The sequence below is a fragment of the Diadema antillarum genome, unplaced genomic scaffold (genome assembly GCF_040938485.1).
Source record: "Diadema antillarum isolate AM-2024a unplaced genomic scaffold, OU_Dant_1.0 scf00000099, whole genome shotgun sequence".
NCBI lineage: Eukaryota > Metazoa > Echinodermata > Echinoidea > Diadematoida > Diadematidae > Diadema > Diadema antillarum.
This window is the reverse complement of record NW_027270988.1, coordinates 4,531,772-4,556,450: the sequence shown is the minus strand read 5'-3', so window position 1 is coordinate 4,556,450 and position 24,679 is coordinate 4,531,772. Positions and strand designations below refer to the sequence as shown.

Below are 24,679 nucleotides of genomic sequence, written 5' to 3'. Positions count from 1 at the left end.
GGGATAGGGAGAACCAGGAGGAAAGAGCAGAACAAGAGGTACAGCCTAGCCATAGGACAGGGAGGTGACTGTCATAAGAAGTCTGCATATGGAACCAGCAGGGATAAAACTCCAGTTCCAAAGGAGAGCAAGGAAAGCAACTGATTGCTCTGATAGTGAATTTGAATGACCTGATTTTAAATTTGATTGCTGATTCAGTGCTGCGAGCGTGGAATGCATGAACTTGAATGCTTGGAATAGGAACGTGAATGACAAAATTATGAAATTGACCGGAAAAACCTATATACTGATAGGAGCTTAATCAAAACCGTACTCACCCGTTCTTACCTGCGCGCCCTGTCGAGAAGAGTATTGGGCTCCCGTTACAGAACCGCCCACTGTAGAGGTTGCTTTACAGTGCAAGGTTATTTAACTTTGGACTACATGTATAACATTATAACTGGTAGCGCCATGGGTCCATGGTAGCACGTACGGCTATACGGTGCAAGTAGACACAAACGAAGTAAGGAGGAGGAACTGATCAAAGTTCCAAATATCATGAGACACTCGACGTCTCATGAGTCTTCAATGTGAACATCATACATTATCTATATGCGTACATTTAAAATCACACACACAAAAACATTCCACACATTCATACATACGTACATGCAAGCATGAATGCATGTATCCATACACGAAGGAGGCTTTTGGTCATACAATAATTTACCCACACATATTAAATCCCTCATATAGTCCCCATAATGATATCATGTATTAACAAATAAGAACTTCTTTTTATGATATAAAGGATATTATAAGTGGTGGGTAGGTGATGATGGTTAAGTCTTTGACATTCTACAGTCATAAATAGACAGTGTTATAGACCGCACTGCATAAAACAATATTATGTACAATGTAGATGGAAACGTGGAATGATAGCTACATAGCCCTTCGCATGGCGTCTGGTCGGGCTAATGGAATGGGAGCTAGATTTATGCAGACGGCATTGACCAGGCCTGTGATCATACCGACTTTAGGGTTTCACGTATCACCATGTAGTCTAGTTGTGACTGTAATATATTACATAAATATCTTTAATCTTTCGATAATGAGTTTTGATAATCAAATCATGCAAAAACACCACTATGATGTGTTGTGTAGCTTCCTCTAAGGCATACAGAATAGGCTGACGTCATGTCTGCGTTTGCTGGTCATATCATCTTTGTCGGATTTTTTTTTTTAAATTCCATGCCTTGTTTGCCAGGATCATTAAAAATTATCTTTTGAAGTAACTGAAGATGAAGTCAATTGATATTGAAGTGTTTCGAAGACTACTGGTAGTAATTAGATACTTAATTTAGTAGGATATATGGTCCATGTAGTTTGTAGATTGTTTAAATACACATTGTTATAGGGTTTTATTGTGATTTATATAGAAATTTATAATGTGCTAGTACTGTAGGCCTATATCTGAAACTATGTAACATCTATTTTGGAAGATGTTACAGCCAATAATTTTTCATATTCTATACTGTATTAATTTTGTTATTTTAGGTCTGTGTATACATCGTGTCGCTTTCTGTGATATTATTTACATCTTTGTATAACCGTTCTCTTGTTGTATCACCCAAAATGCTGCAATTTAGTTGTTCGTTGTGCTAACCCTTTTCTCAATAAAACATTTGTAACTAACAAATCGTTAATATTGTCACGTTATCACTATAAAATCTATAATAATAATGCTAACAATGACAAATCACTGTTTTAATAGACCTGAGCACAAAAAAAAGACACTAAAATAAACTTGAACTTCAAACCACAAAGATGACACGAGCACATTTCAGATATCATTCATTCTTGCTTCTCACATTAAGGGTTTGGAGGAGGAAGAAGGATGTTTCAAAATTCGTAGTATATTACAATGAACGAGGGTGATGACACAGAATGCACGATTGGGTGCTCAATGAAGCAGAACAAAAAAAAAGAGAAAGGAACAATAAATTTTGCACAGGTGAACTTTTTAAGCAAGTCGTATTGTAATGGAATGACATTGCCGCATTACTGGAATATGTGAGCTTCCTGTTCCACTAACCTTGTTCAGTGTATCATGTTTTGGGTTTTTGAGAGTATTGGTTTATCTGACATGCTCAAAGACCACAATAAATTGCGAAAATGTAAACATGGCATAGTTGATTTATGTATACTACATGACGTGGCATTATACATGATATGGATTATCTGGAATGCCCCTATAAAACGTAGAAGCTCGTTTTCACGAGGTCGTATATAGCGCGATACTTGATATAACGAGGTAATTTTGTTGATCTATTCCTGCAATATTCTTTTGTTTTTATTCTGATAAAACGAGATACCCGATACGACAAGGAAATCTCATTGCCCCTAAGCAGCTGGTAAAATAAAGATTCATATAATAGCAGGAGTTTATAACAACTGGACATTCATTATTGTATTTTATTTGTTCATTCAATTATTGTTTCCTGCAAATGTTTCACTGTCAAAATTTCACAAAGAAAATACATGTGCAAAGAATCATGAAACCAGGGGTGTATTTTACATTTTAATATAACTGAATAAAAGATGACAAAATAATAGTGCAATATGAATTCTATTTTCTAATGTTTGACAATTTTTCATAATTGACACAAAAGCAGAGCTGCAAGCATGATAACCCTGGAAGAAATCTATACGTGACCCTGCACCACAAAACAAAGAAAAAGTCGCCAGACATGAATTCTTAGTTAAGACCATATTATGAAAGAGCAGACTTTAAGCTTTAGAATGATGTATAACTCAAATCAAATGGACTCTCTTAACCTACGTAGTATCTAAATATTGGAAAGAAAGCACAAACTCAGGAAAAGTGTGAACTGAGAAAAGAGGCTCTGAAGTACAGTGTCTATTCAAGCGCTTAATCTTTACTTAACCGTGTTGGTTGAGCGATGAATGGGACAAATAAACAGGAAGTAAACCACCTTAGTAACAACAATGAAGGGATTATCAGATTAAACTGAAATCAAGCATGCCTCATTAACACATTCTGTCCATAATTAATACCAACATTCAAAGCAGTAGCCCTATTCTTTCAAAAGCTATTAAGAGTTGAAAGTGAAGAGTGTGTACAAGGTTTTTCAGAATTGAAAAAGGGACTCTAAAGACACACCAATCACACTATTCGACCAAAAATGTTCGAGATTAACTGCTAAAAACACACTTTCCCGTCCGTTTTATGACCCCAAAGTTCAGCATAATGTTAAAGAAGACTTGCTCTTTCAGAATATATGAAAAAGTCAAGATCGGCTAGGTTGACCCATTTCACCTATTTTCAGTCCTCACGCAAAATCAGTGTGTGCGACTTTTTGTTCGTTTTGTGATGCACGGTCACATACTATATATCAACTTTCTTAATACAAAGTGCAGTGGCAAGTGCATAAAAGGCTGAAGACTGCATAGGCGTATGTTATGTATAAAAGCATTAAACTACAATTATTCCCTGCAAAATGAAAAAAAATCCACGTCTAATTCATTATTGATTCATTTGTGACATTTCTTTGTGCATGTGTACTTCCTTTAAAGGGAGTCAGCAGGAGTCTGAAGGGAATTGGTAATATTATCTAATTGTAAAGTCCGTAATGTTTAACATGTTTAAGGGCTTTGTGTGTCAATACTATTCTACAATTATTTTCGTGGCAAATGGATATTATTGCAGGTACGTGTTGGATATAATGTGCTGGTTTATTGTATGAAGAAAGCTTACAGAATACAAAGGAGAAAAACTTCAAAATGATATTTAGAAATGATATATAGATATATTGTAGGGTATATAATACGTATATTTTCAAATGATTAGAGAGAGGATTCGTGTGTGAGAGATAATTCAAACATAATGATTTTGTGCACATCATAACCACTTACTTTTGTAATACAAGTACATGATCTAGCTCGTTCTCAGTGCAATTCTTTCAAACAATATTTCAATACCAATATCTATCACGGCAAAATCAATACATTGTAAGTATGTCGCAAGTATTAGAGAGCAATATGGAACACTGGAGATTGTACATCATCAATAGAAAACAATGCTGCCGATTTGAGATGTCACCTTTGATCTACTACCAAGTTATGCCCTGTATTTCGTAAACACTATTTTACCGAGTAAAACATTACGGTCGACTGTATCAAAAGTTCTACTGAAATCCATAATGTTTTGATCTTTATTTGAGTGAAAGTTTGTAATATTATCAGTAGAAGCCCATTTATTGAAAAATCGATGAAAATCTTGTGCTAAAGCCCAGTTGAGCTCCGTGAATATTTCTATTCATTGAAAAAGTTGCTCTATCGCTGTTTACGTACAAGTTTTGAGTTAGTTTTGATATGCATGCAAAAAGAGAACTCAGACCATACTCTAAAACAAGGAATGTTCGCGTGCATTTTCATTTCGCGAATTTCGCGAGAGCCAAGATTCGCGAAATTAAAATGCACGCGAAAGTTCTTACCTACTCTATTATGCATTGATTGCCAGTGGCAATTCGCAAAAATTTCATGCCACGAAAATGACCGTCGGCTCCAATTCGCAAATATGTCATGCCGCGAATATATCGTGTTTTACAGTATTTTTGATAGGATAAACTCTTTTCAAAATAAATTAGTTTAATTTTTGCTAATTTTAGTGAATCAGGACAACATTCAGTGGGGAGTGATTTAAGATCAAACAAACATCCTATTGTAAAATTGTAGTACAGAATTATTTGCTTTAAAGTTTTAAATCTAATGTCATCATAATATTCTGTACACTTATTGGATCTTTGACCATATCAAATATTTAATGTTGGTCTGTTGGAATAACAAACATTGTGATTTGATTTTGTTCGAAAAAAATATCCTAAAATAGGCTAGGAATAAAGTCCTGCTATTCAAGTTTCTGCTGCTGCATGATTTTCATCCATGCGTTTGAATGTAAGGCTATCTACTTTCCACATCATATTTCGCAACTATTTTATAAATGAAACCCCAATATATATATATTTTGATACAATGCGATGATCAAATTCGTCCTCTAATTCAATGAATAGGCATCATTCCAGTACTTGCTACACATATGATATACGTACACATAATGTACGTATACACATATGATATACGTATTCATGAATTATTCTCGGACATACAAAGAATTACATCAATACACTCAATACACAACTTTTTTTCCCCTACACATCGCCATGTTGATCATGTCTTGCCTGCCTGTATCAGTTAGAGCACTTTAATATTGTTTTCAGCTCTTAAGATTAAGTGGGCCCTAGTTATACTGTAATTGCCATAGTATGAATTTGCACAGATAATTTTCTTTTACCATCACAGTGAACCCATCAACTGCTTCTCTTATCTTCGTCTCCTCCCAGTGCTGTAGCTATCCAAATTCCTATCTTCTCTCACTCACGATCTGAATTCTTTCTCACATATCTATTACCTTGTCAAGAAAGTCAGCATGGTAAGGTTGCGGATTCCAATTCAATGATTATGTCAACTCTTAAGCATAAAATGTTACAATAACGATGATAAGTGGGCAGGTATTAAATCATAACTGAAGTTTTTGATAATAAAAAGAAAAGAGGCATAGCTGCATCGCGTTCATGACGTACGATTACATTTCCAAAGTGGTTTAAATTTCCTTATTTTGGTTATAGGCGAGGGACTCTATCGATTGTTTATTTCCTCTCTTTGATCACGATTTCGTATGATGTCAGCAGACGCCCGGCGGCTGTCTTAGGGATGAGGTTGATAAGGCTCTCACTCTCCTTGCCCGGTATCTTGGAGAAGGTGTAGTTCTGGAGGAACCAGGAGAAGATGAGGAAGAGGTCGGCCTTAGCAACCGCCTCACCGAGACAGCTACGGCGACCCGCTCCGAACGGCATGAAGCTGGGAGGGTGTTGGCGGACTGTGCCGGTCTCGTCAAGGAAGTGCTCTGTTAGGGAGTGTGAGAACCCACAAAAATATCTATTGACCAGAACCTTAATATTGAACTTGGTCTAAATGTTTCACAGTCAGATAACAGGTTCACACAAATCCCGAAAGTGCCGATACCTTGCGCCTAGCGACATACTATGAGGCACCATCATCCACAATACTTTGGCTTTGACATTCCGTACCTTCTGTCCAGCAGCAATGTTGGCTTCTGGTGCTGCGGTGTTGTGCTGGTGACGTCACTTACTGATTATACACTTTATCGTGTGCAATATACGACGTTTTGTTGATATTCTGTATTTCATGTCATACTTCTGGTCATCTCAACAAACCGCGGCTCACTTTGTCGACACTTTTCCCACCATTCGGGAAACATCGATCCTCAGAACAACACATGGACTAGACTAAACAATTTGTCTTTGTTTCGCATGTCTCCAAAAAGGTTAAGCCTTTATGGAGAACATCAACTTTGTCTGATAAAAGATAGTCCTACTCTCTCATACGGTCTTTTGCCGTGTTTGCATTAGAGGGCCTGTAATTTGTGTCCATCAAACGTGCCCACCGGGTCGTTGAATTATATTCTAAAAATAGAAAAGTTCTGTGGAGGGCATGTACCCCTATGAACGTATTTTTGCCCCCTTTAACAGGAAAGCAAAAAAAAATCTGTATAAGGTATTTGAAATTTTGGAATGTTAAAGTAAAGATTCAACAATCTGAGACGCATTTGAGTGCAATATTTGTAAATTTTTCGATAAAAAAATCTGAGATATGTTGGTTATTAATCACTGCATTGAAAAAGCACCAACCCCCTCCCTTCAATGCACCAACCCCCCTCCCCCCAAAAAAATAAATGTTCAAATATTATTGATGGGTGATTTTAGCATCGTCGAATCAAATTATTTGAATTATCTAAGTGCAGATACAGAGGCGGATGACAGTATGAAGGTGTGGGGGGGGGGGGGGGGAGGGGATCCACACACTTGATCTTTGCATTTCTAAAATTTGAATTTCAACCATGTGTTGAACACATAAGGGAGGAATACTGGGAAATTTCTATCTTGATCGTTATCATATCTATCGTTATCAATTCATGTATTTCAGTTGCAAAAACACACGACAAACACCCCGCAGCGTGCGGCCATGGGGAGGAGAGTTGATATTTGTAAGCTAATCAATTAAATGTTCTATTCAAACAGAACCTACTCGCCAGCGGGAGGAGTACGACCCCCACCCCCCACCCCCAGTTTACGGGCCTCATAAATCATATATATTGCAGTTCTTTTCCTGTCTCAATAAAGTATCCCCTAAACTACTAAAATAGCAGGTAGAAAAATGTCCCAAATACCCCGAGGACCAGGTCCTATTGCCTTACCTGGTTTGAAGGAGTCTGGGTCATCCCACTCTTGGGGGTCAAAGTGCATCGAATAAATGTTGGTTATCACAATAGCTCCTTTGGGGACGACGTAATCACCTATATCATATCAAAAGAATGTGAATCATTATTACCGTATCTATGAGCAATGACCAAAGTAACCATGTTTAATACAGAATTGAAATATTGTCTTAGCATATCAGGTAATATCGAACAGTACCACATGTATATTGACTATCACCAATGACTCTGGTCTGCTGAACAAAGCCTCAAAGTTGTTGTGGCCCAATAGAAGTAAAAGCTGTGGCTCGGTGGAAACTAAGGACTCTCAGTGTCAAGGTCCTGAGGCCATGTCGTTGTGTATGAAGCAATTATTGCTTCATCAGTGAATACATGAATATATGAAATATTTATTATTACTGTATAGAGAATAATGGTTTTGATGCCTTCTAATTATAAATTCTCCAATCCAACTGTATAATGGTGTGCAAACAGTTAGGCGTATTAGGAATTTTGTATAATGCCCTAGAAATTGTGCTTTGGGGCTTTTCTATGTAAGAATTGAATGGTAAAAGCAAACGATTCAGTAACAACAACAAAATAATTTCACTTTGGCATGTACTGCATTCACTATTTTCCTTTCAGGAAATCGTTTTGGTATAGAAAGTGCTAGAGAGTGAGAGATATACAGTGCTAGGATTGGAAAAAAAAAGTGTATATGATTCCTGTTTTCTGCATGTGTAGGTGACTTGGAATTACAATAAAATGGAAGTACACTACTTGATCAGAAATGTATAGCTAATCATTCCATACTTCCACACTGGAAGTAGTTCATCCCCAAAATATATTCCTTTTGTATCTTTCGCTAGTGTTTTAGGAGGTACTGCAGCTTTTAGTCATTACTTAGCTAATTTTTAGAAGGGGACGAATGAATTTGAAGAACCTGACATTAATACTCACGTATTTTGGCATCACACATGGCAGCATGCGGCAGGGAGACAGGACCGATCGTGCTGTACCTCATCACCTCATACAAAGTGGCCTCCGTGTACGGCAGCGTCCCACGGTCCTCAATGGTTGGCACTCGATCACGGCCGACCACGGAGTCGATCTCTGCCTGGGCCTTCTTCTGAATCCCCGGGTTCTCGGACATCAAGGCAAAAGCCCAGTACAAAGTGTCAATGGTAGTCTGTGTCCCAGCTGGATGCATTCGCACAAACAACAAACACACAAAGGAGACCAACACGAGAAGATTTATTCACTGCCAAAGCAGTATTACGAAAGCAAGATATTCAGAAAAAAAAATTGTGGAAAGCAAAGACTTGTTTATAAATTTATAAAACAGCACACAGTTTTCATTAGATTTTCATGATATCCCTTCATCACGCATGGGTTTAGGCGCACCAACAAGTAAAAAACCATTATGCTCGAAAGAACTGATTGCATAGTTCCTTTGTGAACAATAAAAGGAAAGTGGACAACACTACCTTTATTCACACGATTGTATTGAGAATGAAGTTAAATGCATAATATTTTCAAAGGAGGGCAAATTTGACATGAGATAATAGAAAATGAAAGATTAGCAGCGTTCCGAACCGAACTTAACAGAAGTTTACATTGCGTGCATTCGCTGATCATTACGAGATTTCGTAAGAGGCACAAGATGAAACGTTTAATTCAGCTTACTTCTATTCACTGAATGCGAAATCTTGCTCATTTATAGCCTACACGAACTGAGACAAAATTTCAATTGTTTTATAAGACAGCTTGGATGTAAGCTGCCATTCATACAAGCCAAGAACGGAAAACACCCCATAGGTTTGATAGAAAACATAAAAAGTGAAAGTGATGCACATGGTTTTTGACGTCATCGTGGGCTATCTAATATGGGTGTCACCAGGGGGTGGGTGCGTGGGTGTGAACGCACCCCCCCTTTTTTTTTTTTGCTTATCAGCTGAAGAAAGTAGAAGTGGAATCAGAAAGTTGCGCTGAAGGCTCTTTTTGGTGTTTTTTTTTTGCTTGTTAGCTGATGAAACGCAGAAGTGGAACCAGAAATATAAACGCACCCCCTTGAAAAAATCTGGTGACGCCCCTGTCTAAAACTGTTCGACGGTATTCGTACGCTCGATTGAGAATGTGCAATGACTGGGAACGTGAAGAACTGTTAACAACATAACGTATGTAAACTGATTAAGAAATAATTAGAAATACTGCGAACTGTCTTAAGATCGAACATCTTAATACCGGGTTTTACATAAACAACACTATAGAATTTCGGTTTGTGTCTTTACCGGAAAATATGTCCAGGAGTGTCTGCAGGATATGGACATCGGTCAATTTATCCACGTCCTCCCCTGCTCGCTTTGCGTCTTCTTGGGCCTTGAGCAACATGCTGTAGAAATCACTGATGTTGTCTAAAAAAAGATAGTGAAGGAATAAATCTTACCTTATTCATCATGCCAGTTTGCTAGCGTGTTGTATCGGACCCTGCGACCATGATATTTCATATTTTGATCTTGATCTTAAGAAAAAGCAGTATATCTGTGCTACAGACAAGTGTCATGATTGAGAAATTCAAGAACTAAAATAATGAGTAGATAAAATATTGAAACTTTCTTATCCTCGTTTATTTGAATGTTCCTTGGAAAGATGAATCTACTTCATTCGATAAAATTATTGCCTACCGATAAGATGAGATCAAAATCTAGTCAACTGCATACAATTTAAGTACCTCACCAACAGTTTCACACTATTCTTTCCACCAGAACTTAGTGATTGTCGGCCAGCCAGAGGAGCCGAGAAAGAAACCTGACTGAAGCTGTTTTTTGAAGTAGGATCACCTTGGTCACTGTTGGTAATCTTAGTAATAATAGTAACCAAGGAAGTAGTATATCTCCTTGATTTTATATTTACAACTTTAAAACATTCACAATACATGTAATCACTTGTACGTGTACAAGTGATGTGCGTGTGTTTCTACTATCATGTATACAAACAGCAGTGGTTTGCTTCCCTAGGCAAGGGACTGTATCGTCACTTCCCAGTCCTTCGCTTACAAGCATTCAGTGTTTCCTTAGTGGTCACGTAGACAAAAATAACCGTAATTCAAATTGAGTTGCTACAATATTTCACTCAAAATTGCAACAAAGTTTACCAGGGTCGTAGGCTTGCCGTTTATGTTGCGCCAGTTCGGATTTGATGAATTTCTCGAAGTCTTTTGTGAGATCCTTCATCAAACGTGGCCCGCTTGTAGGGACGTACTTGGCCCAGTAGAAATAGTCGGCTGCAAGACCAAGACCGAAATTGGCGTTGAGCTCGTCATTCACCTGCATCCATTCCTCAACGTTGGGGTCGTGAAGGGCGTAGCTGGATTGACAAAGATCGCGATATATTTGAAAGTGAATCGAGATAAATAGGGCGCAAAGAAAGCATTTCGGAGGATCATTTCAATATTGAGATTTGGGTAGGTATATATTACGCATAATATAGCAATTGTGCATTGGCCCAATACCGTTGGACCAACACGTTGGTCCAATGTCATTTCAGCCGTCTGGCCAACATTGGCCCACGTGAAGTTTGACGTTGGACCATTATTTTCCAATTTGAATGCACCGTCGGCCCAGTATTGGTCCGACATCACGCTTGTACATGCGCCCTACATCAGAGACTTGACGGTGGTGCAATATTACTTTGGCCGACGGGCCAACAATGGCCTAACAGTGAAAGCTTGGCGTCAGACCGACGTTGTTACAATGTTTACCAACCGTCATAAACATGACAATTGTCCAACGTCACTCTGGCCGGCGGGCTAACAGTGGATTGGCCAGAAAAAAAAAATGGGCCAACGTCTTGTCTTTGAAGTTGAGACAGCGTAGTATTGCTATCTGGTCAATTCTGTACATTCTATTCTTCTTAACTATGACATTTTTTTTTCTAACAGATAAGTGTATAACCCTAGTTTTATAAAGTGTCACTTTCATAGTGGCAGTGCTTTGAAACATATTTACTAATCATATTAGCCTTTATTACACTTCATGAAAATGAAAACACCTCTTCGTAACACAATTGGAAATTGTGAAAAACAAAGCAATAATGTAATTGCAATTTCTAAAACAGCTTATAGTCTTGTCCTAGCACGACTACTTGATTAAACTTCTTTTAACTACTGTAAATCGTAGAACATTCTATGACGTTATCCTAACGTTTGCTCAACGTTATACAAACCATTTTCCACGTGGTAATGACGTGGAGAATTGAAATATCTCCCACCTCTTCATTACACATACAAGTTGAAATTGTGAATAACTGTAAGCTCTTCCTAAAGCAGTTTAAAGTTTAATCTCGGTGTCAATACTTTTTGAATTAAAGATGTTTGACATATTTTCACTATAGTTTTAAAACGGCAGATTCTCCCTTTTAATGTTCAGGATGAATATTGACGTTATCCCAACATTGGACCAATGCACGCGTAATAACCACCTTTCCACCTTGTAATGACTTCATCGAACTATAGGCCAACTTTATACAGAACGTACTAAAGCATCATAGCAATGCTACACCAACCACATTCAAGTTCATGCCAATATTGAGCCATTGAACCGACACTGACTTCAACTCTCTGTCATATTGCTTAACATTTTGACAATATGAACACTGTTATACATGACACATGCTATAATCACCCAAACGTGTGCTAAAAAAAAAAATAACTATACTCTTTGCCAATGAGCTAGCATTTAGCAACATTCTAGCAACAGTTGTAACTGGCTTATGTCTCAGTCATTCAAACGTAAGCAAATTACTATTGGTTTGAGGGAATGGTAGAGTACTAGTTGAGGTGAGGATTCAGCTTTCAACTTATTGCAAGATACCTAGAAGGCACTATATCAAAAATTAATGAGCAAATCATTCTAAGAGAAGTACAAAGTTGAGTTCCACCTTGCATCAGGATCGCTTTGTTTCAGATATGTCAGCCATTTAAAAACCAGTTTTAATCCAATAGATATTAAATTCCCCTTTAAATTATCTAATCAAGTTCAAACAAATTCATATTTCATAAGATGTTTCTCGTCATATCAAAGTAATATCATTAAGAAAAAATAAGTCCGAAACCCCATCCCCTGAATATTTTTGCAATCTTTCCTTAAATGATATACAATCTGGTCACAAACTATGATCTGGCCGACCATTGCTACCGCCATGACCGCTGGCCCAAGGTAGGAAACCCAACCAGCGTCCATCGTACCTCAGTGACAAAAGTAAGACGTTGACCCAAAGTTGTGCCAATGTTAGTTCAAGGACTTTGATCTCGCAGACCTTCGCTCACGTTGGCTACTAACGATCACCGTGCATCAATGACAAAAGTAAGACAACGGCCCAACAATGTATCAACGTTCACCGACCTCGAAATTACCGATCACTGCCAACGTTGGCCCAATATAAGATAACCAACGTCTATCCACCGTGATTCATTATTGACAATAGAAAGGCAACGGCCCAACGTTGCGCTAACGTCAGATTACCAACTACGGCATTGACGATCATCACAAACGTTTGCCAAACGTAGGATACTCAACCTATTTCCACCGTGCATCAGTGGCAAAAGTGAGACAGTGGTCCAGTGTTAAGCCAACGTTACTGCGACCATGCCGGTAATTGCCAACGTTGGCCCAACGTTGGCTAACCGACTAATATCCACTGTGCATCAGAGACAAAAGTGAGACAATGGCCGAACTTTGTGCCAACGTTAGTTTCCAAACTTCGCCTTTGCCGATCATTGCCAACGTTGACCCAACATACGTAGCCAATAGATGGAAGTTCTGATTCATCCATTCAATAAAGTTACAACATTAAATAAATGCAACTGTCGATCGGCGCATACACACAACCGACGTTATTGTTCGGAGTAAGTCGTCATCTCTGGATTACAGAACTGAAAACTAGCTACGTGAAGTCGTTCTTGGAATTGAAACAATAAATATATGTGCATTTATTAATTTTGCACCTCTACTCATACGATACAACCAATATCAACCGTGCATCACAGACGACCATAAAGACAGTGGCCCAACGTTGGCCAACGTTAGCTTAACGACTGCGACCGTTTCGACCTTTGTCAACGTAGGCCCAACGGAGGACTGCTTTCTGGGTATTGACAAAGTATTTAGATTTTCTTTATCTTTTTCTCTCAGAATAGATTATGTATCCAGAAATATCCAGATGTAAAAAGATGAAAGGAAATGATGAAGAAGAATCATTTGTTACATCGCTTTTTGTTTTTACTAGTGTCTCTCCCCAGCTTTCAATATTAAAGGGGAAGGCTAGTAACTGATCAGTGAGAATCAGTGGAAATGCTGGGAGATGATTGTTCCAATCCTTATGGGATTCATTCAATAGTTCATTGTATATCTATTGTTGTGTGAAAATGATTTGCTTCAGAATGGTCTCATATTCAAGTAATGTGCAGTTTAATGCTTCCAGGTTAGCGTCCCTGGTCAGTGACGGAGCATTAATCTGCACATTACTTGAATATGAGACCGTTCTGAAGCAAATCATCTTCACACAACAATAGATATACAATGAACTCTAGAATGAATCCCATAAGGATTGGAACAATCATCTCCCAGCATTTCCACTGATTCTCACTGATCAGTTACTAGCCTTCCCCTTTAAGCACAAATTTAACCTCCTCCTTCATTCTTCACTTTCCTTCCTCCCTTCTTCTTTCATTATCTCCCTCTGTCTTCTTATTTTAGTTATACACATTTTAATCAGATTTCAATGGAAATTTAGTTCGAACTAGATCCGAAATTTGTCAAGACTGAAAAAAAATTAGATGATTCTTTCAATCAGTAATTGAGAGGACTGGATGGCCGCGCAATCATTTGAGATATTCATCAAAATACAGGGATTCAAACATGATATCTTGCGGACGATAAGTTTCATGTTATGCCCATATAAGATACGTATTGCTTCAAGGCTGAGTTTCAATTTCAACCATTTTCAAAGACGTGATCCGCACATGCAATAAAAAGGGCTTAAATTGTCAGCTACCACATGAGTACATTTTGAAGAAATCCGTGGAAAGATTATATCTTTTTTTTTTGTCGATGAAGAGCATTTTGCCAATCAGTTACAATATATCACTAATATAAACATCACATAACATTTACAAACCGATACACATCACGTGTGTGTAAGTGCTTATTTTGTATGTGTTACAAAGACCACGGAGAGACCTCCTTGCTAAGATCACCCGTGCTCATGTCGTATATGTAATACCTCTTTCCAAAGCACATCTGTGAGAGGACATTGTACATGATCAGGGTGAGGAGGAGTCGCGGATCGATCGGTTTCCCGCCATTCTCGGCTAGCTCCTTCTCCACCTTCGGGTACACGCTGGAGACCAGCTTTTGCAGGGGCTTTCCGGTCGCAAAGTGCCTTGATAATAGAAATGAAAATCCTTAACAAATGATATAAGATTATATTTTTTATGCAAGCTAGACTAGGATCATCTGGCGTGAGACATCGGGAACTCTATAGCCACGAGTCATACGGGAGCACGTCACGAGCTCGACCATCACGAGTCCATACAGCCCACGAAATGAACACCCCCAAGAGCTCGACGTCTGGCAAAATAGACCTAAAAGTAAGATACCAACCAAACAAGCTCACCAGTCAAAAAAGTCCACGAGCTCAGACACTAGATTAATAAGGCCCACGAGCTCCAGACTGGGCAAAAAGGGCCCATGAACTCGACATTACATCACATTGCTTATCGAGATCGTTGGGCTTATTTGAATAGTGTCTTGCTCGCGGCCCGTATGACTCGTGGGTGTATGACTCATGGCTTTTTTTCAATGTCTAACTTGTTGGATGACCCCGAGACATCAAGGCATGTTGTCGTGGAATATTAGATGAATCATTACATAATCAAATGGCGACTTACACAGCATACTTGCCGTGATACCTTGTAAACTTCTGCCGATATTTCCTCTAATCGACTGCTTTTACGGGACAAACTGATTTTCATAACATCCGTGTTTTGATAGTGCACATGGTGAATCTTTTAGATATTGACTCTTTTCAAGCATGATCTAAATTCTGACACAGTTTTCTCGTGCGCCTTGAAATAAGACTACCTTAGGAGTATAAAGTAAATCGTCCCATTGTTGTACCTGAGTGCCGTGTGTCCTAGTTTCCGATGAAGCTTCCACGTGTCAGAGTACGTGCTGAAGGCAATGTCCTTAAACCCATCCGTGAACAGCTCCACTGCGACAATATATCAAAAAGCGATGATAACATGGTTTCATCTGGAGTTAAGGAAATGAAACTTTAGCTCCTCCTCTTTGAACATCCCCACACGTGCTACAAGTACCGACTCAAGTACCGTATACATGATACCCGGTACATGACTGCATTTCTATTCTGCACAACACGTCGTGATTATCTCCACAACTGAAATAGACTCATTACCTTCGATTCTTGTACTGATAATCATCTACTACTCCTGTTTTTCTAAATAACTATTAAATGAATGGGAACGTTATTCCAATTTCCGATAAAGCAAATGTTTTCCCACCTTCAAAAACATTACTATAATAACATATCAAAAAAGATTAAAAAACTAGAAATATCACTATATACGGCGCCTGGTATGTCTCTGCCATATCGCATTTTCCCAGTAGGTTTACAGTATAGTTTATTGACAATGTGAGACAACATTATGACCTGATTAGCAAATAATCGTATTCTAGTAAGCATACACCAATTTTCACAACACTTAAGGCCACTTTTTAAATACAGATAGTGGGAGAAATTTTAGCATTTTACTTAACCTTTCACCCAATGGCCCAAACTTTTCCTACATAATAATTGTGTGGCAACGTATACATATATACATGTACCAAGTTTTGTTATACGGCAAGAATTGAATATGCATTCATTCATTTTTAGTGTATGGAGAAAATAGTGTATATATGTAATTTCAGCATTGAATAGTACAGTTTTAGCATTTAAAGGTGACCTTTGACCCTTGACCTTTTGACAGAAAAATTCCAAAGAGAATACATTTCAGGCAGTGTATGTATTATAGTAAGTTTCATGAGGACAGCTTGAACCATTTCAAATATATGGAGTAAAAAATTAACATTTTATATTTTTCACTTAACCTCTGACCTCTGACCCCATTGCCCAAACCCGGGAAACATAATGCCTCCGGCGACACTTCTTGGCGGAGGCAGAAACAACAACAAATCCAAACAAATAAGAAATGGAGTCAAGTTTGGAAGCTTCGAAACATGCTTTTAACGCAAGAGGGCAGATTTTAACGAGAAAAAGTTTTTCTTCGAAGAGAGGATTTCCCCCAAAAGAGATTGTTTCGCCGGTAAGGCAATTTCTTCTCATGAGAGAGAATTTTTAACACTTGTAAGAGAGTGTGTGCACAACTAAGGAGAGGTTTTTTCACAATAAAGAGTTCTTTCCAACAAGCGAGAGTTTTTCTCCTCACTAGAAAACTTTTTTCCCCCATTAAAAGCTAGTGTTCCTCCTGAGAGATATCCTTCGTTGTTTTTTGAAAAAACAAACAAACAAGAGTTTTCCTCTTATGAGATTCTTATTCTTTACTTTTACTAACAGAAGAGACAGGTACAGGTGCTTTGCATCAGTAGCATAACATCTTAGGGTTGACGTGGGTTAGGCAATATAGCGACATTTTGCAGCATGACAGAGACACATGTCATCACCTCCAATACACCTCTTGATAAAAGTAATGATTACTTTTTCTTACTTGAGTAGAGATCAGGGCGTCCGGCGAACTCCACACCCTGCTTTATCACAGCCTCCTTTATGAGGTCTTTGCGATTTAAGACCACCATCCATCGCTGTCCAATCTTGAGACCAAAGATGTCACCGTACTTCTTGGCCCATTTACCGAACACTACCTCTGGGCTGTCAGTCATGTCTTGAATATGATATAAGATATGGAGATGCAGAAACCAAACTGGCTGTTGTAAGTGAAATGCATAAGATTAAAAAATATTGCAACATAAAAATCCACATTCAATTTGATTTGCTGTTGATGGCGCCAGTAACTGATTCTACGGTCGGAAATGGTTTAACCCTCCTTGTGCCCAAAATGGCGGCCATTTCCCGTTTTTCTCATAACCCTGCAAATAAGTAACCCCGATACGCACATGAAATGTCTGAATTTATATTATGAGACATAAGGAACCCAACGAAATACTTATTCGGAGATCATGAAGCGCGTTAGTCCCAATAAAACCGCGCGACTTATTCCCACATTTCTATCAACACATTGCTGTTTTTAATTCAATATAATGTTAGAGATTCAGAAACTCAGAAGGTCCAGCGGAATCTTTACCTTAAATATGCACAACCAGGGTATGGGTTGGGTTGGATGCATCCCCACTCCACCCCCTCCCCCGCTCTTGGGGAAGGGGGGGGGGGGTGGCGGCCTGTACAATCATTGTTGTCCAAATTAAACCTGAAGTATATGCACTTTATCGTTGAATTACAATCATAAAAATGCAAAACGTTCCTCGCTCGGCCCCTTTCAATAAGACTTTGAACACTAATGTCTTTTGAGATTGATAAATTTCTGAATTTGTCATTAAAAAGTATGCACTAGATCTTTCACTTACAAAATGTAAAAGTTTCCTCGTATTGCAGGGTGATACGCCCTTCCTGACCCTTCCACTCTCAGTTCCCCGATATAAACTAAGTACCCCTTTAATTAACAATTCCCCAATATTGCATCAAGTATAAGTGTAAATAATATAGTTATTTTCATTTCAAGTGTAAGAGCTCCCTCGTGTTGGAGGGGTTTGGGATTCTGAGACTATTATCTACACTTTGAGGATGGACAATTTTCTCAACAGAACACGTCAAGGGTGCACCAGGCCGTATAATGACGATCATAAAAATGCAAGCACTCCCTCCAGTGTAAAGGGATTTTCCCTTCCACATCATTCTTCCACCAGCTCATTGCCTTGGATATGCTAGTCTTTATTCTACTTACACTTTTGATAGACACAAAAATCTAGTATTTCATCAACAGTGGGCACCTTCAAACCCGAGAATTTCAGGTCTGAAAAAAAGGACGAAAATTCCCTCTTGTGGGAGTGTGCATCAACTCCTACACCTCCCCGGCATATTTCCATAAATACATATTTTCTCACTTTTATGATAAAAACAAACATCAAATATTTAACCAAAAGAGTGCGCTCAATTTCTGAATTTCAAGTTGGAAAAAGCCAAAATCTCCGACCTATGTGAAAGAGTACTCTCCTCCCACACTCTCCCCTTGCCGACACTATCCTGAATACATATTTTCCTAACTTTTTTTTTTAAATATAAGAATATATCGAATTTATCACCAAAAAGGTGCACCACATCTCTGAATTCCAATTCTTAAAATACCAAAATCTCCCTCGTGGTGAAGGGGTCAACCCCACCACCCCACACTTCCACCAATTATCTTTGTGTTCCTTTTTTGAGGGAAACAAATGTCTAATATTTCACCAATCAGCCAATAGGGTGGATCAGATGTCTGAATATCAAGTCTGAAAATGCCTCTTCCACACTCTCCCGTTGGCCGTTTCCTTGAATACTACTTTATATTTTTCTTACTCTTTGATGGAAACAATTCAAGATGTTACCAAACGTGTGCACTATACAATGTTTCATCCTCAAGTCTAAAAAACAAAACAAAACAAAACAACAACAACAACACCAACAACAACAAAACTCCCTTGTGTGGGAGGGGAGTATCCCTCCTCCAGGTAACAATAACTATTAGTGTCCTATTCTCCGATTTCTATCTATTATTTATGTAATCTACATGAAATGAATAAAATAATTTAATCACTGTGTTTTTAGGTGGAGCAATAAACTGCACCACAGAAATGTACTGTCATGCAATAGATTACACATTAATTTGTAGCACATATACATGTAGACACTTATTTTGAACATGTATTTGGTACAGATACCAAAAAGAATTGTCTTTACTTCCTTAGTGATTATTGACAGTTTCAAATGGAACTCATCTTCTGGTAGACATCAAATGCGTTGGTAAAAAAAGGGGCTACCACTAAATGTTCATCTCATGTGCTTGAGTTGACGAAAATAGTGAATGTGGTAAAATATATCGCCTTGTAATAGGCTGTCCATTTAGCAACAGAGTTGATGGTTAAATGTTTCGTTACAAGGACATCTCCTTGATTTTTAACATTCAAATGATTTAATTTGTATACTTTTATTTTTTTTTCGGAATACTTTCCGGATGAAAAATCACATGATAATCATAAACTGATATGTATTTACATAACCATAATGCGAGATTAAATGGTTATTGCCGGCTATTTTGCACGCCATTGTACATTTTAGGAAGAGCTCGAGCGGTTTTATGTTTGTAAGTACTTGCGTGCTTAAACATCTCTTTTATTGTGTTCTACATGCTTCAAAACACATATTCAGACATTTAAGTTTTGTATTTGGGTTACCTGGTTGAAAAGTTATGAGAAATTCAGGAAATGGCGGCCATTTTGGACACCATCTTGGATAACGGTACTTGCGTGCGTCAATGTATTTTATTGAGTTCTTCATGTTTCAAACCATAATATATTTTAATAGACACGCAAATATTTTATTGGATTGCCTGGTTGAAAGGTTATAAGAATTTCAGGAAATGGCAGCAAGTGTGGACGCAATTTTGGATTATAGTACTTGTGTGCGCCAACTTCTCTTAATATGTACTCTATTGAGTTCTTCATGTTTCAAACCATATATTCTAATAGACACTTAAATATTGTATTCGGTTGCCTGGTTGAAAGGTTATAAGAATTTCAGGAAATGGCAGCCAGTGTAGACGCCATCTCGGACAACGGTATACTTGTGTGAGTCAACATCCTTTAATACGTATTTTATTGAGTTCTTCATCTTATAAACGTATATTTAGACATTAAAATTTTGTATTTGGTTCCCTGGGTGAAAGGTTGTAAGAATATCAGGAAATGACGGCCATTTTGGACGCAATTTTGGACTATGGTACTTGTGTACGCCAACATCTCTTAATATGTATTCTATTGGGTTCTTCATGTTTCAAAACAAATATTCAGACATTAAAATTTTGTTTTGGGTTGCCTGGTTGAAAGGTTATAAGAATTTCAAGAAATAGCAGCCAGTGTGGACGCCATCTGGGATTACGGTACTTGTGTGAGTCAACATCCTTTAATATGTATTTTTTTTTTTTTAGTTCTTCATGCTTCAAAACATATATCTAGACATTTAAATTTTGTATATGGGTTCCCTGGTTGAAAAGTTTTTAGAATTTCAGAAAATGGCGGCCATTTTGGACGCCGTCTCGGATTGCGGAAAACTCTCAAGGAGGATTTATGAGTACTTTTAATATGTTATTCTAGACATATTTCTGAACCTACCCGAAAAAAAAAAAATCAGCTTGTTACCAGAAATGTCCGGGTTTACGCCTATTTTGACCGAACGCTCTTAGAATATAACGACAATCATGCAACGTTGTCCGGACCGTTATCATACACTGTACATACAGGTCCTATCGAGGGAAGAAGGAGAACATTGTTTAATACAAAATGTATAAGACTTTCATCAAACATAATGCTGTGAGGTATTTATTGTGTAATGTACAGTTGGAAAGGATTGAATAACTACAGGCAAGCAGCTTGCCGAGCATGGAGAATTACAAAAATCCCTTAAAGGACTGTCAAAAAAGGGAAAAACTCTTCCTATCAAAAAAGATTGAAAAAAGATGGTAATAAATACAACAAAAAAAAAAACCGAAACAAAGCCTAAAACAACACCAATTGTTCTGTTCTACCTAACTCACCGTAGATGCTACCCACAATGGGAAGACCCCTCGGCCCGGGCGGGAACTTGCTTGGTCGGCTGACGCTCCATATTGCCATGGAAACAAGAAGGACTCCAAGAGTAGCTGTGATGGTCAACCCATTGACTTGTCCTAGACTGGACTCCGTTAGGGTTCCAAGGAAGTCGATCATGGTGGTGACTGCAGCTAACGTAGCTGACTGATCCGATTTCTTCGGTGTGTAGTGTGGTACACCAGTCCTGCGTGCAGCTGCTCGAAATTAATCAACGCTATTTTGAATATTCAAAACAGGGAACATTGTATAATTTTCCTTAACTTGAGACATAGTCATTAATACCACTTGAAATTCCAAAGGAGATTATAAGGATATACCTATCAACGTGATCCGAGCAAGAGCAAAATCTCGACGGGAGCACATTATTTTATGCGAAGGTGTGAGATCCTCGGCGATAGAGCAAAGCGACCGAGCAGGGTGAGGGTGTGGGAGGGTGGAATACCCCTCTCCCACGGTAGGGAATTTTCGTAACAGCAGAGTATGAATGTCACGTTTATAGAGCACTAAAAAAAAAATCAAAGGGAATTAAGCATAGTAAAAAATCACTGCGAATGAATGTAATTAAAACTTACGGGCCTCAGCGAGGAAGCGACGTGACATTTAAAAACAAATTTGTAGGGAATTAAACATAGTAAAAAAAACACTGTGAAGGACTATAAATTATGAAAATTATTCATTTTACTACATGTAAGTACGGGCAGATTGGGCGAGCGCTTCGGTATCTAGCCTTACACGTCTGATCAACTTAATTTTGGATTACGCTATTATTGGCTCAAAATAGCAGAAGTCACATTTGTTGTGCAATATCCTTTCAGAAACATTTATTTGTACACATTTATATGCGTGAACGACGCGAGCGAGAGCTCAGAATCATCGTAACTTGTCGTTTCTGAAGTACGTACACTGATAGCTGCTTCTACCGATGATCCATTATCGATGAGCCAAAACTGTTGGAAATGTTCATGGTAAAGTCACTAAAGTGTTACTTGTTTACCATCTCGGGATTAGCCATTACCTTTGAGATTATATGGGGATGAGCCTCTGGGTGCATTGCGTGCATAGTTTAGGTCAGTGCCAGCATACATTGGTGAGCCACTTTCACTTTGACATTCGGTTTTAAGTCCCAAATGTATTCATTAAAAGTTTAAATGTGATCGCATTGTTAGAGTAATGAAAAATTATTCTTATATTGTTAGAAAGCTTAGAATAAAAGACAAAATGAAAGGATTTACTAATGGAATGTTTTAGGGGCACATTCGTCGAAGGACGCGAGGCTACCATTATGCACTGAATTTACTTTTAAGAGTAAATGGCCCGCTAGGGGCGAAAATTATGCATAATGAAATTGACAAGTTTTAGACAAGAGAATTGCCTTAATCATAATCATGTTACATGGAGCACATGGAGAGGGGAGGGCAAAAAAACCCTCGTTTTGTTGCTTCCTCAAATATACATATATCTATTTATCTATCTATTTTTTTCTATCTATCTATCTATCTGCCCCCCCCCCCCCGCTTCGGTGGCCTTGACCGTGAGTTCACTCATTTTCCCTTTTTCCTCAGCAAAATGTTTCGAAAAGGCAAGAAGGTATCTCTTTTAACAGGGTTGAGTAAGATAAAAATAAATTATTCATTCTTATGTAACAAATACTACTCTGATCGCCAGTAACTTACTATTTTTCGGTAGTATGAATCTGTAACTCACATACGGTTAACCCGGTGCAATAATCAATAGTGGACCAAATGTTTGTCCAGCTAAAACATGAATGCAACGTACAGGAAAGCTAACCGAATGGTTCATTAATTTACACATTACAAAGCACTAGTATTAACATATGACAATAAAACTTTTACTCAAATAATCAGTTTCAGTGAGTACTATGAACAATTCCATTTTACCCCTAACCAAGGTAAAACGTTGTCTTCAGTATCGAAACTACATTTTGCCTACTACATTGCTGTACTATACTATGGCCTTATCACATCCTTGCATAATATTTGATGTCCTGGTTCCTTCAAAAGCATAGCACAATGATTTTTAAATTATGGTGTTATAAACCTTATTTTTCCATTAACAAAAATTTTCGATGTATTCTGAAAATGTATATCCTGTAGAAAACAGACAATTTGTAACATATCATTTTGAATTTTCGGGAACAGTGTCATGCAATCAAGATAATGTGTTACAGAGGATCATTTCTATTGATGATTTTCGATAGAAAGTTGTAATACTATCATACACACAGCTTTTCTCAGATTTCAAATGTAGAATATTTTTAAGTTTAACTTCTGTTACAGGAATAAAGAATAATGATAGGGGTTTGTCTGAATCTGTTAAAAGAAAAATCAAAATCTAATATCTAAATCAGGAACGGTGTCTGTGAAACGTTTTCCTATCTTAACAATCTAGTTATTGAATTCTTCTGCGATCTTTGGAAAGTCATCAATTTGGATACCATTACTAAAAATGCGTTTAGGAGGTGATTGTCCTATACGAGAATGATTTCTATCATTATGAGATCTAGCTATCTATCTAGTAATCCACGCCAACCTTATACTTCTGTTTTTAAATGAGTAATACGCGATGGCGTTGCTGATGTGACAACTATATCCATGGTTGGTAACCCCCAAATACTTACCAGAGACTTGCCTGAGCGAGCAAACGTCACTTGTGCAGTATATATACACAATTATAAATAGGCAAGAGAAATTTACCTAACGAGGTAGGAAAAGAGTTGTTGCAAGGTTGTTGGGATGTAGCATGTATATCTGAATTTAAAAGGAAACGATTACATTACTAGGAGCGAATCAAAGGCGTACTCACCCGTGTTTGCCTACGCCCTGTCGAAGAGCTGACTAGCTTAGGCTTCGTGACAGAGCCGCACTTTATAGAAGTATAGGATGTGCCTTATCCATGGTTATTGCAACATTGGACAAGTATCATTTGCAGCACGTACGGCTGAATTGAAGTTGACACAGACGGATGGTGAAGAATGGATTGATCAAAGTCTCAGACAAACTAAACAAGTTGTCATGAGGCATTCGAGGTCTCATGACTCTACGTCATTGCTCTTTTCAATATGAACATTATATATGCATACGTATATATTTGCATAGGCCTACACACTTACGTTCACACATACACACAGATATTCATCTATAATTACATACACACATACATACATACATGCACGTATGATTGCATGCATTTATACGGGAAAAAGAAACTGGTCGTACAATTCAAAACACATCAAACTTTTCCCATATAGTCTCCATTACGATTTCATGTTGTGCATCATAAAGATTTTTTTTTTTTAGTCATGATTGAAATAGTGCAATACCTATTAAGTAGAAAATGATGATTAAATGTGTTACATTCTACATGTATTCATAGACAGTATATTTAT

General features: G+C 37.9%; 1 protein-coding gene across 2 annotated transcripts; it reads right to left on the bottom strand.

The window, feature by feature from the left end:
* Positions 1–4,626: 4,626 nt before the first annotated feature.
* Positions 4,627–24,200, bottom strand: LOC139718739 (steroid 17-alpha-hydroxylase/17,20 lyase-like). 2 transcript variants are annotated; one of them, XM_071630205.1, is made up of 10 exons: positions 24,097–24,200; positions 21,219–21,467; positions 17,124–17,297; positions 15,514–15,607; positions 14,618–14,776; positions 10,491–10,702; positions 9,628–9,750; positions 8,297–8,536; positions 7,337–7,435; positions 4,627–5,965 (listed from the first exon to the last, which is right to left on the bottom strand). In XM_071630205.1, exons 2-10 carry the CDS (start codon positions 21,388–21,390, stop codon positions 5,709–5,711), a joined length of 1,530 nt encoding a protein of 509 aa, XP_071486306.1. In that variant the 5' UTR covers positions 21,391–21,467; positions 24,097–24,200; the 3' UTR covers positions 4,627–5,708. The 2 variants fall into 2 exon arrangements, with proteins under 2 accessions (XP_071486306.1, XP_071486307.1); XM_071630206.1 differs by having other exon boundaries at positions 21,219–21,487; positions 24,097–24,116.
* Between the last annotated feature and the right edge of the window lie 479 nt (positions 24,201–24,679).

Coding starts and splice junctions, on each gene's coding strand:
- LOC139718739 (XM_071630205.1), bottom strand. CDS start 21,390: ATGATCGACTTCCTTGGAACCCTAACGGAGTCCAGTCTAGGACAAGTC. Junction 14,777..15,513: donor CTAGGACACACGGCACTCAG/GTACAACAATGG, acceptor TCTATTATCAAG/GCACTTTGCGACCGGAAAGC. Junction 8,537..9,627: donor ACTCCTGGACATATTTTCCG/GTAAAGACACAA, acceptor GAATGCATCCAG/CTGGGACACAGACTACCATT.